This window comes from Setaria viridis, chromosome 6 (assembly GCF_005286985.2).
Source record: "Setaria viridis chromosome 6, Setaria_viridis_v4.0, whole genome shotgun sequence".
NCBI lineage: Eukaryota > Viridiplantae > Streptophyta > Magnoliopsida > Poales > Poaceae > Setaria > Setaria viridis.
Genome location: NC_048268.2, coordinates 6,566,992 through 6,587,627, shown reverse-complemented (window position 1 = coordinate 6,587,627; position 20,636 = coordinate 6,566,992). Strand labels below are relative to the sequence as shown.

At 42.6% G+C, this 20,636-nt stretch overlaps 1 protein-coding gene across 1 annotated transcript; it reads left to right on the top strand.

Moving 5' to 3' along the window:
- The first annotated feature begins 16,053 nt into the window (after window positions 1-16,053).
- Window positions 16,054-17,533, top strand: LOC117860157 (vascular-related unknown protein 1). The gene is made up of 3 exons (XM_034743399.2): window positions 16,054-16,519; window positions 16,655-16,729; window positions 17,065-17,533. Exons 1-3 carry the CDS (start codon window positions 16,145-16,147, stop codon window positions 17,209-17,211), a joined length of 597 nt encoding a protein of 198 aa, XP_034599290.1. The 5' UTR covers window positions 16,054-16,144; the 3' UTR covers window positions 17,212-17,533.
- The last annotated feature ends 3,103 nt before the right edge of the window (window positions 17,534-20,636 follow it).

The following is a 20,636-nucleotide window of genomic DNA, read 5'->3' as shown; positions in this document are numbered from 1 at the left end:
GAATAGTAGTCTGGACTGGAGTATAGTACGACTGATACCGTAAAACAAGCTAGTATTTTTTTTCAAAATAAAAAAGTCTGCTGTGTTTATACTCTTTTTTTTCTTTCGACATGTTGTGTTCACATTCATGCATGCTTTATGCTATATTAATGGGGGAAAACACTAGGTCTACAATTTCAGTAATATAACGGTGGACTTAGTAGACAAGATATGCAATTGTATTAAAAATGATGAGTGTGCGTGTGTACGTGAGCATCTGTGTTTGTATTGTGTTTTGTAAAAAAAATACAATCGTACAATGTGCGCAGCTCAGAGTGAGTTTAACTCTCAACTCTGACATTTTTAGAGACAATAATGATACTAGCTAGGCTAGTATTTGTGGTGTTCAACGCCAATGGAGCACCAACACTCCGTAAATAGTTACAACTAAAGTTTCAACCGGACCACGTTCATGTAGAATGCAAAATGACATCCTTTGTTTTTTTTTTGCGTGAAGTGTACAATAGATCATCAAAGTTTAGAAAAGGGCTGCGTGCAAACACTAGTAGAGAACTGACTTTCGATCCGCCCCCTTTTATCCCGGTTTAAAAGTGGCCCGGGACAAAAGGGGGTGCGCCGGGGTGCGGGAATTTGGAGGGGAGCATTAGTCCCGGTTGGTAATTGCAACCGGGACTAAAGCCCCCCCTTTAGTCCCGGTTGCAACGGCTAGCGGGGGGCCGTCGGTGGCGGGACCCTTTTATCCCGGTTGGAGGATCCAACCGGGATAAAAGGTTTAGTCCCGGTTGGTGCCTCCAACCGGGATAAAAGGGTGTCCCTTTTATCCCGGTTGGATCCTCCAACCGGGACTAACTTCCAACCGGGACAAAAGGGGGGGGGGCCTTTTGTCTCGGTTGGAGTTTTTAACCGGGATAAAAACTCATCCCCCACTATATCCCGAGACAGAGACTTTCTTCTTCCTCCAGCCCGAGCAGTCCAGCACATTGATAGAGAGCTGAGCTTCACCTACTCTCCGGTGGTGCCCAAGCAAGGGAGGTGCTGCCCGAAGTTTTTTCCCTCATTTTCGTGGGAATTTCACTCGGCCAACACAAGTAATGCGAAGGTTTGCTACTTCATCCTCGTGTTATGCTTTGATTTATTCTTTGGAGATGGAAAGATTATTTGCTACAATGTGATGATGAAGTAGAAAAATGGAGAGGTATTTTGAGCTAGAATGTGAGGGAGATTGATGTGTCATATATAGTATGCATTATTGCAGTGGTTTAAATCCATATGCTACCTTGTCTAGATGGTTTATCTTATCAAATTCAATATGGTTTTTTAAATCCATATACTTGTTGAACTTGCATACCGTGTTCATTTCGGCGAGAATGTTCTCCGCCGAGCAGCAACGTATGTTAAGAAGGAGGTTCGATTCTACGAGAAAGAGTGGATACGGACATCGTGACCGTGTCCCCTTTTCCGTAGCATCTAACCTCTTTCATGACGAAGTGCGGTGCCGCCCAGCTGAGGACATCCTCGCAAAATGAACACGGTCTTCAAGTTCAACAACTTCTGTAGTGGTAAGGAAAGAATATTTGTACATAGATGACTTCTGCTACTTGTTGAACTTGCATACCGTGTTCATCTCGCCGAGGATGTTCTCCGCCGAGCAGCAACGTATGTCAAGAAGGAGGTTCGATTCTACGAGAAAGAGTGGATACGGACATCGTGACCGTGTCCCCTTTTCCGTAGCATCTAACCTCTTTAATGACGAAGTGCGGTGCCGCCCAGTTGAGGACATCCTCGCGAGATGATCACGGTCTTCAAGTTGAACAACTTATGCAGTGTTAAGATAATAATTTTTGTACATAGATGGCTTCTGCTACTGGAGGAAGTGGCGATGGTGGGGGCGATCGTGGTTCCTATTATGGCAAGGTTCCAATCATAGTTGGCCCTCAGCATAAGCCGAAGAAAAAGAGCGCGTTGGAAAAAGCAATGCTTCGTTATTTGCAGCAACGTCATGAAGAAGCTGTTGCCGCGGGTCAGGAACCTCCTTTTGGTGGTCGTTATGTTCCACCCTCAGTCCCGGGTGTTTCACGTCCACTTAGTACTACCATTTCAGGCGGCACAAATAAACCTAAGGATGAGGTTGGGTCAGCGGAACCTTCATCTTCACCGTCCAAGGATGCTTAAAGTCCTCTCCTTGATAATAACCAGTGGATGGCTTGTTGTATTGTATAATGTTGTTTGGGACTTTAATTTAAATATGTGTATTTGGATCTTCATGTTGTTGTATTGTACCATGTTGTTTGGATCTTTAATTGATTTTCACGCGTAATCCATTGTCAAGTGTAATCCATTTTCATGCGTAATACGATGCAGATGGACCGGCAATGGATGTATAATGCAGACAGGCGGAGCAAGGTGTTTATTGATGGCTTGCATTATTTTCTCGAAGTGGCAAGAGCGAACAAGCCAGAGAATGGGTTCGTATGTTGTCCATGCTTCCAATGCAATAACAGGAAGGAGTATTCAAAGGATTCCTGGGGGACTATTCACAGCCACTTGTTTAAATACGGTTTCATGCCTAACTATTTGGTTTGGACCAAGCACGGTGAACTAGGGGTTGTAATGGAAGATGGCGAGGAGGAGGAGGAAGATGACACCATTCCGGACTGGGTTGCAGGCCAAGCTTTTGCAGGTACTACAATGGGCGAGGCTGATGAAGATGAGTTTGCAGAAAATGACCCTACTGATGACCTTGGTCAGGTGATACGAGATGCACACAGAGATTGCGAAACTGAGAAGGAAGCAGCAAAGTTGCAGCGCATGATAGATGATCACCAAAAATTGTTGTACCCAGGTTGCCAGCAGGGCCATAAAAAACTAGGTACGACACTAGAATTTGTGCAATGGAAGGCAAAAAATGGTGTGTCCGATAAGGCATTTCAGGGGATGTTGAACATTGTCAAGAAGATTCTCCCCGAGAATAATGAATTACCGTCCACAACATATGAAGCTAAACAGATTATTTGCCCTCTCGGATTGGATGTTCAGAAGATACACGCATGCCCTAATGACTGTATCCTCTATCGTGGTGATGAATACGAGGAATTGGATGCTTGTCCCGTCTGCGAAGCCCTGCGGTATAAGATCAGGCGAGATGATCCTGGTGATGTCGAGGGGCAGTCTACCAAGAAGAGAGTTCCCGCGAAGGTGATGTGGTATTTCCCTATAATACCACGCTTGAAGCGCTTGTTCAGGAACAAGGCGAATGCTAAGTTGATGCGATGGCACAAAGAAGACCGTAAGGAAGATGAGATGCTGAGACACCCCGCAGATGGGGCACAGTGGAGATCAATTGATAGAACATTCCCAGACTTTGAAAGTGAAGCAAGGAACATAAGGTTTGGTTTAAGCACTGATGGATTCAATCCATTCGGTGAGTTGAGTAGTGGTCATAGTACTTGGCCTGTGACCTTTTGTATGTTCAACCTTCCTCCTTGGCTGTGCATGAAGCGGAAGTTCATTATGATGCCGGCGCTTATCCAAGGCCCAAAACAACCCGGCAACGACATTGACGTGTACCTAAGGCCGTTGGTTGATGACCTTTTACAGCTCTGGAAGGAAGAAGGTGTACGTGTGTGGGATGAGGATAGACAAGAGATCTTTAATCTACGAGCACTGTTGTTCGTAACCATCAACGATTGGCCTGCATTGAGTAACCTTTCAGGACAGACAAATAAGGGATATCGGGCATGCACCCACTGTTTAGACGACACAGATAGCATGTACTTGAAGCACTGTAAGAAGGTCGTCTATATGGGTCATCGTCGATTTCTCCCTGCTCACCACCAGCTGAGAAAGAGCGGGATGCATTTCAAAGGGACGCCAGACCATCGTAAAAAACCTGCACACCATAATGGAAAGCGTGTGTTCGAGATGATGAAGGATGTATATGTAGTCTTCGGAAAGGGACTTGGTAGCCAACCTGTTCCGAACGATGATAACGGACATGCACCCATGTGGAAGAAAAAGTCAATATTTTGGGAGCTACCTTATTGGGAAATCCTAGAGGTTCGCAACGCAATAGACGTGATGCACCTGACGAAGAATCTTTGCGTGAACGTGCTAGGCTTCATGGGTGTTTATGGAACCTCAAAAGATACATTGGAAGCACGACAGGACCTGAAAGCCATGGGGCAACGAGATGACCTACATCCGGAAAAGAGAGATAATGGACAGCACTATTTACGTCCTGCCAGTTACACTCTCAGCAAGGAGGAGAAGGATAGCATGTTTGAATGCTTGAATAGTATGAAGGTCCCGTCTGGGTACTCCTCGAATATAAAGGGAATAATAAATATGAAACAAAAGAAGTTTACAAATCTTAAGGCTCATGACTGCCACATGTTGATGACCCAGTTGCTTCCGGTTGCACTGAGGGGTGTTCTACCAGAAAATGTCCGGTTGCCGCTCATAAAGCTATGCTCGTTTCTCAATGCGATTTCGCAGAAGGCAATCGATCCATCCAAGCTATCAAAGCTACAGAACGATGTGGTGCAATGTCTTGTCAGTTTTGAGTTGTTATTTCCACCATCCTTCTTCAATATTGTGACGCACTTACTGGTTCACCTAGTAAAAGAGATTGGTATTCTCGGACCTGTATACCTGCACAATATGTGGCCTTTCGAGAGGTTCATGGCAGTCCTAAAAAACTATGTTCGTAATCGTGCCCGTCCAGAAGGAAGCATCGCCAGGGGATATGGAACAGAGGAGGTGATCGAGTTTTGTGTTGATTTTATTGATTCAATTGACTCGATTGGGGTTCCAACTTCACGCCACGAGGGGAGGCTCCGAGGAATGGGCACCCTTGGAAGGAAATCAAGTTTGAGCAATGATACTAATTTGTTCGACAAGGCACACTACACTGTTCTACAACAGTCATCCTTTGTGTCTCCGTATATTGAGCAGCACAGGCAGATGGTAGCTTCCAAAAACCCGACCAAATCCGATGCTTGGCTTACCCGTCATCACATGGAAACTTTTCCCTCCTGGTTGCGCCAACAACTTATGGGTAACTCTGAGATTCACCCACAGCTTGCCTGGTTAGCCAGGGGACCTGCTACCACAATCGTCAAATTCCAAGGCTATGAGATAAATGGTTACACATTTTACACGAGAGCCTAGGACCAGAAAAGCACAAACCAGAATAGTGGTGTCCGCATAGATGCCATGGACAGAAATAATAGTAAGGAGTCGTATTATGGTTTCATACAGGAGATATGGGAACTCGAATACGGACCGCTGTACATCCCTCTATTTCTTTGCAATTGGGTGAAGCTAACTGCCGTCACCAAAGATCAGTACGGAATGACAATAGTAGATCTGAGCAAGACTGGATACAGTGATGACCCATTCGTACTTGCCAATGATGTGCATCAGGTATTCTATGTGAAGGACATGTGCAGCAAACCAAAGAGGAATCCAGAAGAGACATGGGAGCCAAAGTGCCACATAGTTCTTCCAGGTAAAAGAAAAATCGTGGGAGTCGAGGATAAAACAGACCAATCAGATGATTATGATCAGTTTGATGGCATGCCTCCATTCGACGTTGAAGTTGATCCAAGCATCCTGCTGTCCAAAGAAGAGGCTCCGTACTTACGCCGCGATCATGATCAAGGAACTTTCGTGAAGAAGAAATTTTACAACGTTGTATTGTAATGCGTTAAATGTGCATGACCTTTGTGTATTAATTGATACAATTTGTAATTTACCCTATGTATGATTTCATGTGTTATTAAATTTGTTAGGTGAAGATTTTTTAGATATACATGAACATTGTTAACCACATACTGACATGGATTTTTCTGCGCATTCAAATAATTTAATTGAATAATTTATTGATCACAGCAATGCAGTAAAATAAATATTTTACAGGCTACATGAGTTGGTATAGAAATAATGATTACTTCATACTTATTGTCAATTTACTCGTTAATTAAATATATTTTTGCATGTACAAAATCTGAGAAGGTTTTGTTTTTCATCCTGGAATGCAGTGAAAAGGTTAAATAAAATCCATTTCCAAAAAACAGGCGGGAGAAGAAAAATAGGAAAAAAGACCTTTTGTACCGGGTGCTAACAGCAACCGGGACAAAAGGCCCCCCTTTTATCCCGGTTGCAAACGGCAACCGGGATAAAAGGGTACGTTTCGTCTCCCGCCCGAACGCACCCTTTTATCCCGGGTCCCGTCACCAACCGGGATAAAAGGCCCCCCCTTTTATCCCGGTTGGTGACGGGACCCGGGATAAAAGGGTGCGCTCCCAGCCCCACCTGGCGGGGGCACCCTTTTGTCCCGGGTCCCGTTACCAACCGGGATAAAAGGGGGGGGCCTTTTATCCCGGTTGGTGACGGGACCCGGGACAAAAGGCTCTTTTGTCCCGGGTCCCATTACGAACCGGGATAAAAGGGGGGCGGGGGGTTAAAAGCACTGTACTCCCTTCTACCCCCCGCCAGTTCCACACTTAGCGAAATTTTCGCAAGTCCCGCGCTCTCCGCCTTCGCCGCCCGTCCGCCTCCCTCGCCGGCCGCCGCCGTCGTCGTCCCCCATTGCGCCGTCGAAGTCCCGCATTGCGCCGTCGTCGTCCCCCGGCCGGCCCTCCTCGATCCCCTCCTCGTCCGTCGACGGGCCCAGCCCCCGGCCCGGCCACCTCGTCGCCGGCTGCATCGCCCCTCGTCGCCGGCTCCATCCTCGTCGCCCCTCGTCGCCCCTCGCCGGCCGCCGTCGTCGTCTTCGCCTCGGCCGCCGTCGTCCCACCGTCGTCGTCTTCGTCCTCGTCGCCGCCCCGGCCGCCGCTGTCCCGCACGCCGCCCGGCCGCCGCCGTCCCGCCGTCACGCCGCCCCGGCCGCCGCCGTCACGCCGCCCCGGCCGCCGCCGTCCCGCCGCCCCGGCCGCCGCCCCGCGCGCGAGAGGTCTGCCGCGCCGGCCGGTGCGCCGGGAGAGGGTTTTCTTTTAATTTTTAATTTTGTTTTTTTTTAGATGGAATTGTAATTTTGTTAAGTTAGATTTTTAGATTTCTAATTTTGTTAAGTTAGATTTTTAGATTTCTAGTTAGTTTGTTAAGTTAGATTTGTAGTTAGCTTGTTAACTACCGTCCCGCCGTCATGATCGCCGCCGTCCCGCCGAGTAGCTACCGTGAGAGTCGCCTTGTAGCCGTCGTGATCGCCGCCGAGTAGCCGCCGTGATCGCCGCCGTCCTGCCGCCCATCACAACGTAGTAGCTTAGGCACCGCCCGTGGTTCCGGTGAACCGCCTCCGCCGCCCTGACCGCCGCCGTCCCGCCTCCGCCGCCCTGATCGCCGCCGTCCCGCCTCCGCCGCCCTTATCGCCGCCGTAGAAATTCGTCAAAATTCGTAGAAATTCGTCAAAATTTGTAGAAATTCGTAGAAATTTGTAGAAATTCATAGAAAATCGTAGAAATTTGTAGAAATTCATAGAAATTCGTAGAAATTCGTAGAAATTCATAGAAATTCGTAGAAATTCATAGAAATTCGTAGAAATTTGTATAAATTCATAGAAATTCATAGAAATTCATAGAAATTCATAGAAATTCGTAGAAATTTGTATAAATTCATAGAAATTCATAGAAATTCATAGAAATTCATAGAAATTTGTAGAAATTCATAGAAATGTATGATTCCGGACGCCCAGGTTACCCGTGGAGGGTAACCTTCTCAACGCCTCGGGAGCAGTTGTGCTTCTACAGGGGTCCCCGATGCGCAGACGCCCAGGTTACCCGTGGAGGAGCAACGGTTCCCCGTGGATGCCATCACGCAACGGACCTCATGTGAGCTGCATGCACCGGTCGGCAACCTCACTATTAAGGTATACTTATACATAATATTTATGCAATCTTGTCAATTGATCCAGGCCTCGAGATCGGAGTTCAACTTGTTTACTTCTGCTATATGTACAGGTAGCGTACGGGAGTGCGTTACCAACGCTGGCAGGGCAGAGCAGTCATGGCATGGACATTCCAACAGGCTACGCCAGCGTCTGCGTCGAGCAAATAGTAGATGCCCAGTATGAAGGTCTAGAGCTCGACTTCCCGGGAGACGACGGGGAAAAGACATTGGCAGATGCGCTTCATGGGATCATTCTATGGAAGAAACGCTACATCATTATTTCCCGCACGGAGCCATCTCCTCAGACCTCAAGACCGCTCCCCGTAGATCCCGAGCAGCGACCTTCTCCTCATACCTCGAGACCGGCATCTCCTGCTCCAGGACCGTCGCTTCCATCTATATCAAGGTCTCCATCTCCACCACATCCTAGTGCTGGGAGCGACGACGACAATAACAACACCCCTCCCCGATCACCGTCGTCGGCACCAAGAGCGGCCCCCTCGAAGGAACCTGCAGCACCACTCAAGAAGTCACGAGCACCGCCTCCCAAGCAAAGACAGCCTCGAAAGAAGAAAACAAAGGTCGACCCTGAAGTGGCTCGCAAGGAACGCTTTGAGGCAATGTCTCATGCGGAACAGTGGGCAGAAATCCAACGAGAGGCCAGTGAGTGGTTCAAGAAACAAGCCGAATTAAAAAAGGCAAGGGAGATGGAGCCACCGCCAGTAAGTCGGCGGGATTTAAACTTTTTTATCAGGATGGAGGAAGGAGCCAAGAAAAGGATACCACTCTTGTCAAACTATGAATGGGCTCTAGTAAAGGCTGATGAAAAGGATAAAAGAAAAGGAAAATCATCCTCCAAAGGTTCAGTCCCCGACCTCAGCCATTTATCAAAGAAAGATGCTCAACGGGTAAAAGCAATGCCCTTGGATCAACAAGAAAATATATTGAAGTTCATGGAAGAAACAGGTCTGGGACTTGATGAATGCATAGGGCAAGTCGAGACGCCAACTGCACCGCCCCCTGAGCCGAGATGGCCTTATGAGCTAGGCAAGCCTCTAGTGAAGCCGGCAATGGTACGGAAGCTGTCAACAAAGATGTACGAATTCCATCAATGGTACATGACGGCATCCGCCAAATCGAGGGAGATGATCGGCATGAAGGTAAAACCGATAGATTTTCACGGTGAAGGGGAGAAAGTGCTGTGGCTAGACTTCAAGGATATATACGAAGTGTACCATCATGATGCCCTGGATGTCTCTCTGATCAGCGCTTGGATTCTGTAAGTGTCCGTTTATTATCTCTACATGTAAATTTTGGCGTGCGTCACCGTACTAACTTCATCTTCCATTTCATGTAGGATGCTAATTCAGACATGCCGCCGAGAGGCGTACCTACATGTAGGCTTCATGGATCCATCTGTAGTTAACCAACAACAGATACAATTAGCGCCGGAAAAAACCTTTGCCGAAATATACAATTTCCTACACAAACAAACATTCAAGGATTTCATACTACTTCCATACAACTTCAAGTAAGTGTGTGTATACCGTCTACTTTCGATGTCTTTTTCCTTATCTCTACATGTTAGTTAGCTCTAATATGCATGAACATTTTACGCACGCAGCTTCCACTGGATCCTTATTATAATTGAGCCTGAAAGAAGCCACGTCACTGTCTTTGATTCGTTACGGAAAGATCCGGTGGACTACCAAGAATTGCAAGACATGCTAGGCTTGTAATAATTCTGGACCTTTATCTCTATGCAAAAATTTATTTCCTAAATTTTATCCCTGTTACACTATGTCATTCATTATTCTAATCCGCAGCGCATGGAAACAATTCATAAGGACACACAAAGGTCCATTCAAAGAAAATCTTACATGGAACACAGACTTCCCGGTACGTATGAAGTCTGCACATTTATTACATTGTATAACACGAATATTTCATAACTTATTTTTTTCCGCACTGAAGTGCTTAAGACAGGAACCCGGGAATAACCTATGTGGCTACTACATCTGTGAGCACATGCACAGTTTTTTGGGACCCAAGGGACCGAAGATGACGCCGCACAACTTTAAAGTACGTAAAATAAATATATTACTAGTTAATTATTTTCTAGCTCCTTATATGTATTTGTTCATGTAACATTGACAAATTTCCAAATTATAGATGTTAAATATTCAACAAGGACTCTTGAAGGAAGAAAGAGTAGCGGCAATATGTGAAGGTCTCATTGGATTCATAATGGACGAGGTGGTAAATCCAAGAGGAGAATTTTATTACGATGGACGACAATTAGACACTCCTCTCAGCAACACCACGACGGGAAGATCGTAGGAAGATACTTTGATTTATTTGTATATATGATCGATTTGTACTAATTAAGCTAGTTGAATTGTGTATATGAATTGTGTATAAGGATTGTGTATATATATAGTAGTTGTATAATTACAAATCCCATTCGTTTAAATACTAGTTGATTTCGTTCTAAAAAAATCTCAACTACAAGGTTAACAAATTAAAAGGGCCGCGGTACTACTATATACGTATACGTGATGCATGCATGAAAAATTCAGGCGTCACCAGTGCCATGCGAGCGCAATTTAGTCCCGGTTGGAATTGAGCCGGGACTAAAGGGGACCCCTTTAGTCCCGGTTGGATTTCCCGGATGGATATCCGAGAGATATGCACCCTACCAACCGGGACTAAAGGTCAATTCTCTACCAGTGAAAGTTTTTTACGAAAAATCTTTTCACTTCCGAAACAAGAGCTGACGTAGAGTAGACGCATCGGCTCCAGACTGTTATCAAACTTTGATTAAAAAACTTTACACTTGGTCACCTATCGTTAAAAATTTTTTTGGAATATTTTTACTTGTCCAAAAAACATGAGGGACAAACATAAAGGTAGGGGTTACATACATAAAACTCTCCACGTCACGTATCATGGTGGCAAAATACATCCACGAAACATATATACATGTGACCATATATGCACACAAGTGATAAGTTTGTGTATCTATTCGTATGTTTTGCTATTTTATTGAACCAAAATGATACAACCATACAAGTTGTTGTATGGTGGGTGCAATTTATACTCAAAAAGGTAAAGTACTTCAACTTCAAGATGCATGCATGTATATATACAGTACACGACCCCCGTGACCATGAGACCAGCCAAAGAACATTATGTGTCAAGATCAAGGTATTTTGCATATTTTGGTGTCCTCTCATATATAGTTGGTGCTGATTCTATTCTGTGAGTCCAATTGTTAAATTGTTAAAAAGTGTAGTTTTATTTTTTAGAAAAAATATTCAGGGATAAAAATTGGGTTCCTCATAGTTCATCGCAATTGGTTCTTAAAAGTATTCTTTTCCTTGAGAAGCATTAAGTCAATTCTATTAATTTACCACTACTTTTTTTAGCAGCACTTTATTAAGGTGTTGTTTCCTTTCATTACTCGTATGCCCGTTGCCTGTTTGGGCTCGATGTTGACAAGTTGTCACACAGCATGGGACGAGAAGCCTAGATAAACATATTTTTTTTAAAAAAAGAGAGGAAAGTGATGTGTTCGTGCATGCCCTAATAACAAAAGAAAATTGCTTCGTATAGGTCTGAATTTTAGTCATTGGAGATTAAGGCGACACAAATCCAGTAATAATGTGCTTTGATGCGCAATCTATGAAACTAAGTGTGCGTTATACATTACGAACACTAGTTAGTAAATGTTTGTATTATTTTAGAAATAAAACAAAAGTGATGCTTCTATAGTATGGCGCAAATTGAATGGCATGAAACCGCTGCACAGTGATCTTAGCAATAATAGCAGCTTCTTTTATAATGATGAGTAGGAAATTATCAAAATCGAACTCTAGTTCAGTTGACTCTGAGTTCATCTAATCTCCTTCAGAAAAATCATGAAAAGAATCTCTCAACTTTACACTAGTGTTTGTTTGTATTTTAATCAATCACCATTTTAGATAATAGGATAGCAATTTTATATGAAAACAAATCATATTACGTTTTTATTGTTTTCTCAATCGCCACAATACTATTCGTTTGTTTATTTTGAACAAACATAGAGCAAGACCTTTATCCCATCTCATAATTATTGATAATACCAAGAAAGCATTGTATTTGCATGCAGTTCAGCAAAATTAGAACATCAACACTAACTCAGTAGGTTATGGAAGTTTCATTCTCCATAAATGAGATGCCATGTAGGCAAATATGGTGACATGTCGTAGGAATTATAAAGAGAGAGATGAAATGAGTTTCATAGGGATGAAACTTGGTCTGCACAGTCTTCCAACACATGAAACTCTTCCACACCTTCAAATGAGAACTAGAGTTTTTATTTCATTTGATCATGTGTCCAATTAAAAACTTTCACATCATGCATGAATTGAATATAGTGACACAAATGAAACTTGCATTGTAGGGCCTGTTTCATTTGAGGTTTCATTTCACTCTAGATGATGTGTCAGTCTTGAAAACAGTGAAATGAAACTTCCATTGAGAATAGCCTAAGATATACGCATGAGCACACATAGTATCCGAAACATCATACTATTAATTAATTAATTATTACACAACACATATATATATTAATTGTGAAATCAATTTTCACCATGAACTGTGTGTTCGTTTCGATATGCTGGGATTTTTCAAGGCGAGCAACCAAAGGAAGAATCATAAAGTCAAATAATAAATATGTACTCAGTTGGCATCTTGTATCTTGTTTTTTAGTTAACTCGATGAATAAAAACAACACCTACTCCCATGTCATAAAGAATATGATGCTCAGTTGGCGCTTTTGTTTTTTGTTTTGGTTGGGGGGCGGTGGTAATTTATACACTACGCATGAAGGGATTAAGAAAGAAAGACAAAGAATTACCGTTGTGTCGAGATGTTTTCTTAGTTTTGGTCTGGTATCTATCGAGTGAGCCAGCTCCTTAAAACATACTGAGACAGTAGTTTTTTCTAAAAGAAACAATAAAAACAAATAGTTCCTCGCAAAAGGTTCTTGAAAGTACATATAGTTTTTAAATATTGTAAAACACATATGTAATTCTATAAAATTTGCTATTACCTTCTTCTGCCGTACTTTAAGGCGTGTTGTTTTCATCTCATTCTTCTTGTGCCCATTTACATTATTATTGCCTAGCTGGGCTGCTGGTCCAAATGGTGGTATTGATAAGTTGTCATGCAGCAGGTGATGGGAAGCCTTTCAAGTTGCAAAAGCAATGCTGGAGAGTGAGCCCCCTGCAGCATTTCAGTTCTGGTCAGCAGAACCATTTCAGCGTGAATATGCAGAAAGGTCAACCGTGCTTCACACTTGCAACTTTCCGGTTTTGCACACACATCAAGTCCTATGTCCCAACTTTGTTCGTTGTGACATAGTTTGGCCCCATTTTATTTGTTTTTTTCTCTCTAGAGCTGGGCCTATTCTCTGTAACTAGGTGTGGTCTAGGCGTGTAGTCCAAAGAAAAGAACAACTGAAGTGTACAATAGTGTCTATATGTAATGCCTAATACTCTGTTCTTCTCTTCGGAAGGTGTACATGCCTCTCAAGATTCATCAAGCATTTAAATCTGTAGCCAATAACTAACCTAAATATTTGCAGATTAAACACATAATTTGAAATATCATTCGATTCATGTTTGAAAATACTTTTATATGATGCTAAACCTATGACCATGAGATAGTATAAGAGATGTATGTGCTAACGAACTTATATATCCGTTTGGAAGAATTAGGGGCGTTTGATTCCTTTACTTATTTTTAGCACGTGTCACATCAAATGTTTAGATACTAATTAGAAGTATTAAATGTAGACTATTTACAAAACCCATTACATAAGTGGAAGCTAAACGGCGAGCCGAATCTATTAAGCCTAATTAATCCATCATTAGCAAATGTTTACTGTAGCAACACATTGTCAAATCATGAACTAATTAGGCTTAATAGATTCGTCTCGCCGTTTAGCCTCCACTTATGTAATGGGTTTTGTAAATAGTCTACGTTTAATACTCCTAATTAGTATCTAAATATTCGATGTGACGGGTGCTAAAAATAAGCAACCGGAACCAAACCAGGCCTAAAAAACACACAAATTGAGTGCATATATAAGTTGTGACAAACTAAGGGGGCGTTTGGTTCCTCAAGCTAAAGTTTAGTCTGTGTCACATCGAATATTCGGAGGCTAATTAGGAGGACTAAATATGAGTTAATTATAAAACTAATTGCACAGATGGAGGCTAAACGACGAGATGAATCTATTAAGCCTAATTAATCCATCATTAGCAAATGTTTAATGTAGCATCATATTGTCAAATCATGGACTAATTAGACTTAATAGATTCATCTCGCCGTTTAGCCTCCAGCTGTGTAATGGGTTTTGTAAATAGTCTACGTTTAATACTCCTAATTTTTTAATTAGTATCGAATGGAATGTGACGTGCTAAAAATAGGTCAGAGTAACCAAACAGCCCTAAGCAATTCTCCATGAATGATTGATTTGTCACACGACAACGCAATCGATACACGCATGGCTGCCTCCTCCTCATGTACACATGCACGCGTGATGTGATGTGACGCAGCAGCTGCAGAGGAAAGCCGGCCGGTGATGCTTGGGTCACTGCTGTCGTCTGCGTCGTTCTCAGATGTCAATCTTAGCTCACGAATTGAAGACCCCGGCCATTTCTCCTTTGCTTGCCTGCGTGTACCTTTCGATCAGATGGCACGCATCTATTTGTAGGAGCAGGTGTGTTGCATTGTACACCGTCTAATTGCTGATTGGGTTTCTGGTAACATTGTGACCTGGCAACTAATTTGCCTACCTGATATGGTTGTTAAGTTATCTTATTCTGATTGTCATCATTTATTAAAATTGGAGGAGAGAGACGTCCCCTCCAACAATTTAAGTACAAGCTTGTCATTTCGACGCCAAAGGAGGAGCCGAACCTGGCTTGTTTTCGGTGTGCTTACCATTTTAGAATTTGAGTTTGCTTTTCTACGCGCGCCGTCAGGTAACTCAAATTATTTTAATAAGGTTCATTTACTACCCTGAGCAATCCACTTCGTCCGCGCTTAGCCCCTTGAACAAAATTTAGGTTGTCCTCCGAACTTTTCAATTAGTCCAATATACACTCTAATGAAGTTTGCATTTTTTTGTCTCTCCACATATCAATTAAAGTTTAAGTTTTTAGTTCAATTTTTTTGGATTGACATATATAGAACATTGTAACTTATATTATGTTAGTAATATATATTAAGAATATTTCATCATCATTTTCATAGATTAGGAACATCTAATTCTAAATTAATCCTAGATATACAAAATTCAAGAAACATATTATATGCACATCATACCCACTATCATCTCACAAATTGAGCAAAAGGTAGATTAAATCTCAATAAAGGTAGATTAGAACAATTAAAATGTTTTTGGGGGTGGGGGTGGGGGTGGGGGTGGTAAATTGAGCAAAAGTTTTGTTCAAGGGTCAAATAGACACAAATAGACAACTCGGGTAGGATAATAGAATTTTTTTTTCCTATTAACAATTATGCAAGTGCGCCATGATAATTAGGATTAATGTGACTGTTTTGTAAGCAAATCATGATAATTTAAATTATTTTGACAGCTCCAATTTACACGTCACAAAAAGCGTGGCTGCCAGCCCTAGTCTATAGTTTCTAGTACTGAGTTGCTTGGTCAAGATTAATCTGGGCCACTCAAATGCAAGTTCCTTTTATTTGAAATGATTGCAGGCAGGAAGAATAACCATGGTTATCCATAACTGTTGGAAATAGCCCAGTCAGGCAGTCGACGTACCGTAACATCGATCATTCTCTGGCTAACCAGAGTTCATTCATGACCACTCGATCGCAGGTTAGAAACTAGAAAGGTTATGTGTATGAATTATTCATCTTGAATACGTTGACAGTGAGCTGTGAATCTTAGACGACCAACCGCTGTAAATTATTCTTAGTACAAGTATTAAATGAACAAGAACACATTAATGTTCTTGAGGCAAATATGAAACACAAATTTCATATTTTTTTTATACTTGTACTAGTTAGAAGTGGTTTGTTCAGCCAGTTCTCTCCAACACAAATTACTCTAAACCCCCCTTCTGTCCAACAGGCTAGTCACACCGCCATTCAATACCGCTGGCTTTGTGTATATAAAGCGACAGCAACACTTGACCCCCTCAAAGCCTCACAACCTACTACCTGCACCTTCTTTCCAATGGAGAATTCAGGCGAGGAGCTCTCTTCCACGGCCAACCGCTCCTTCTCCGGCGACGGCAGTGCCGCCGCTTCTGAGGAGGAGAGCGGCTGGACGTCGTACATCGACTACTTCATGAAGACGCAGCGGCGACAGAAGGGGGAGGCGAGTCTTTCCGCTGATGCTCTCTCAACTGACGATGCTGGAGGATGCCGTTCTACATCGGAATGCAGTGGTGATTGTGGAGTAGGAGCCTCCACACGGCTGCCGGCGCTCGTCGAGCCGTCGGTGGTGTCGAGAAGGTTGAGCCTCAAGGAGGGTTGGGGGAAGAAGAAGAAGGTCTTGTATGATGAGTCCTTGGAGGATACAGCAACATCTCCTATCAGTAGCCCTAAGGTTAGAGCTTAATTACAAGCTTATGCTACTTTAGATTTTTGTTTGCGTGTTTATTTGTTTTGCACATAAAAAATTGGACCCTTTTTGATTTGGGAGATTTAACTTCGTGGAAGTAAATTTTATTTTATGATTCAGTTGATTGAGCTGAGGGATTCAGATGCCACCCACCAGAAGAAAGATAATCCCAGCGATGAGATTTTGCATTCTAAGGTGATGTCAATTATCTATCAGAACTTTTTTTTTTTGCCTCTGCTCCATTTCTTCCTTTTTTTTCGCGGTATGTCGCATCAGAAACACCATTTATGTCTGAACCTCGAGTACTACACCACTAAATTTAATTGCAACATGTTTTGCAATCTTTTGGAGAAATCAGGCTACTGAAGTTTTCGCAATGAGCTGTTAGAAACTCATCATTTACTTTATTTTATTGAACGAGATTCGTCATTTACTTTGAGTCTTTGATATAGTTTGACCTTCAAGACACATAAAAGAGCATTTTAAGAAAACAAAATCTCACTTTGATGTACATTCTCCTCAATTTACAGAAGAATACAACTGGTGACGTAAATGGGGCAAACACAACAACAGACACGACAATCAAAGAAGAAGACGGTGCATATGACAACAATGAGCTGAGGAAGAAAGGCCTTTGCTTGGTCCCAGTGTCTGCTTTCCGTGTATATAATAGCTGATCTGATCCCAGTAAACTCATTCGTTGCTAGCTAGCTGGTTGTACATATGGTAATAAGCTAGCACCGAACCTTATCACACATTGCTTGCATACATGTACACACACTTGCACGTATGAAAAGAAGGTTGATAACCTTGTGAAATTCTTGTACACGTTAGTCTGTTCCTGTTCATGAAAATGGTACAAACTTTACATGTAAAAAGGTACAAACTAAAGGTTTAGTGTTAGGTGACGCATCACACTGGTGTGTTAGATACGGGGTCTATTCCATCTTGTGAAGGAGATTAGTTATTCTGTTCATGTATGAGCTGGTTGTTGATCTATCTGTTCCTTCCTCCATTTGAGTTCAATCATGAATCCATGACCAAGATATACAATTGAAAGTGCACAACATGAAAACGACACGGTATCAGGATTTGTTTAAAATGGCAACGGCTTGATTGAGTGAAAATGAAAGGGGTCCAAAATCGATCTAAAGAAGCTGTGCACGCATGGGTGCAGACGCATTTGTCGGGTGGAAATTTCCCCATCATTTTCAGAGGAAGGTCGTCCGGTGTCAAAATCGAGCCAATTAATTCTAGACATAGAAATCTAAAGTTGAATTGTAAAGATACAGGTGGAATAAAAAAAGTCCGGGAGATTTGAGGCAATTCACTATGTTGTGGATGTTTTTGTTAGCAAATTGTCTACACACATGGTTGTCCACATAAATGTATACGTCTTCCTTATAAACAAGAGAGAGATTTAATTAAGTGGGTCTTGAACAAGGGACATTGTTCTGTAATTTACTTAGATTTTTTGAAATTCAAACTACTTATAGGATCTAGTTTCAATATGAATCAAATAGTTAGGAATTTTAATCCAATTTTTTGCTATCCTGAAAAACATACAAGTTGTCGTACCTGCGATCTTTGGAAGTTTGAACTGAGATACCATTATTCTCATAACAATATATCTGTCACCACTTAAACTTGACCAAAATGTATCCATGATAACAGGCAAGTGATTTCAGGATGCCTTTTGCATTAACAAGATGATTGGGGCTAGCCTTTTGTTTTCTGAGACATGCGTTGGCTATCTAGGTAGTAGACTAGTAGCTAGTACCAGGAGTAGAACAGGTAGAGCCATGTGCTGCAACAGATAGTCAGATAGGCAGTTGAGAAGAACAAGGCCGGCACTGTTGCAGTTGCCAGTTGGTCCTTTTCAGACTTAATTTTTCTATATAAAAAGAAGTGCATTTGCTATTGGTTATTGAATTCCATTCTTGACTCCTACTGGCAAACAGCCACAAACATTTCAGGCTGTGCACATCTTCCCCAACCCTGCCAAACTTCACTGTCGGATTTGACTAGGCGCATCACTTGTACAAACAAAACTTGATTTCAAACTCAGAAAGGTGTACAAGGGTGTTCAGTTAGCCCTGAGAAAATTAATAAAGGTACATGCAGAGTTTTATTTTCGGTATGGGAATCTACATCAGGTGTGCATCTCTGGTGCTTTTCAGGATTAAGCTCAATATAACATCAAGCCAAGAATTTCAGGATACCTGGACCCAATGTTGCTTGTTCAGAATCAGATTCCCGTGACCGACTGACCGTGTGCAACAAAAAGGAGGAGCTGAATTCCTTGTTTCGTTGGGTTGTGGATTATCTGCCAACAATGAATTTGTTGCCATATCTTTCACGCGGACTTCCAACCAAGCTTTAGACGTGCTGTCTCCAACAAAAAGGCGTGTCCACATTTTGCTGAAACATTGCACACTGGTGTTATTCTTTTTTTTTTTTGCAAATTACACAGTACAAACGCAGCCGCTCACAAACACGCACACACACTCACCCCTACGAACACACATACGCAACCCTACACCTATGAGCACCTCCGAAAAACTGAGCTGGCAAATCCTCGAGATTGACGAAGTCACCACTGGGTGCCTCGTTGTCGACGGGCACGTCGCCTACCACTGGAAGAATAGTGCTGGTTAAACCTTGGAATAAATCCAGAAAAATACGAACACCAGTGCCGGATCGATTACACGAATCATGATGGGCATGTTCCACCACAAGAAACCTTACCAGCTAAGCTTCGCTCAGTTTGCTACAGTGGTGATATTCACATGAACATACTACCATTGAACATCTGAACTTGATCCTGTTTATGCTCATGTGCTTTATTTACCGATCAACATTTTATTGGACCCTTAATTTTGTATGTAAAATAGTTTTCTACACCTTGCAATCCTCCTCATTCTACCACACTTGCTGCTTTTATATTATCTTAGTGACTGGCCAAGAAAATAAGACACTGCTCCTTCACTCTAAAGATGACCAGACTAATCTAAAAATAAAATCAAGTACCCGTATACATGTTTATAACTTATCCATCACTGAGACTATGAGAAAATAACCATACAATGGTTTCTCTATTACCCACTTCTACCATTATTTTTAAAATAAATGAATAATTGGCTGCACCCTATATATATATATATATGATTATGTGAGTTTAGAGTTGCAATTCAAATGATCTTTGGATGTCAAATGTAATAGAAAAAATGGCCCAATATGATGGGTGTAAAAGCAAAGAAAAAGAGAGAAGAACCAATACAAGAGGACGTCTGATTCCTTCGTGTTGTTTTTTTAAGACGTGCAGCACGTTTTTCATTAAGAAGAAAAGAGTTACAATGATGCAACTTCAGGAGAGATCCCAAAACGTAGAGTTACAAAAACCACCACTTGCGACCAGGAATAGAAACACAACAACAGAAAAAAAGAAGCCACATCACCACCACCACACTAAACACGACCTAAGACGACTGAAACCTACAGGAGATAAAGGACACCATGAACACACGCACATCACCGATTGCCTAACAACTCGGAGCCAGCGGAGGTAGAGCGAGAATGTCATGTAAGACGATGCCTCCAAGGGGGGAGCAACGCGTACGCCACCATCGTCTGTCTGTCCATGGAGTAGCAGACCAAGTCTTCATTTGGCAAAACCAAATGGATTTGGTGGCCGCAACAACGCCCCCAACGAGGTGAGTTACGTTAAGGAACACAACCATTGTCGGCATCGGCAAATGCAAGGCAAAGCTTTCGCAAAGATCCCCAAAACCAACTCCACACAGCAGACCGCCAAGGCCTGGATAAGAGACAATCGATGGGATGGTAGCGAGCAATCCACAATGACGACAATGGCCTTGCAAGTAGACCGCCAAGGCCTTGCAAGCTGCAACTGCGCCCTCCTCTGCTCAGAGTAGGTGCAAGCTTGCCAGTGATGCATGTGTGCACGGCTCAAGATCCTAGTAGTCATCTTGAGTTGCAATTATCCCCTAAAAGAAAAATAGTTGCATTAAGGCCTCAACTATGTGGAGTGACTCTAGGAAAAAAAAGTCGAGGCCCATGTGAGAAAAGTTGGCATCTGTTT

Excerpts from the sequence above, each read along its gene's own strand:
- LOC117860157 (XM_034743399.2), top strand. The coding sequence starts at position 16,145 with ATGGAGAATTCAGGCGAGGAGCTCTCTTCCACGGCCAACCGCTCCTTC. Across the intron at positions 16,520-16,654 it reads CTCCTATCAGTAGCCCTAAG|TTGATTGAGCTGAGGGATTC; the intron begins GTTAGAGCTTAA and ends TTTATGATTCAG. Across the intron at positions 16,730-17,064 it reads ATGAGATTTTGCATTCTAAG|AAGAATACAACTGGTGACGT; the intron begins GTGATGTCAATT and ends CTCAATTTACAG.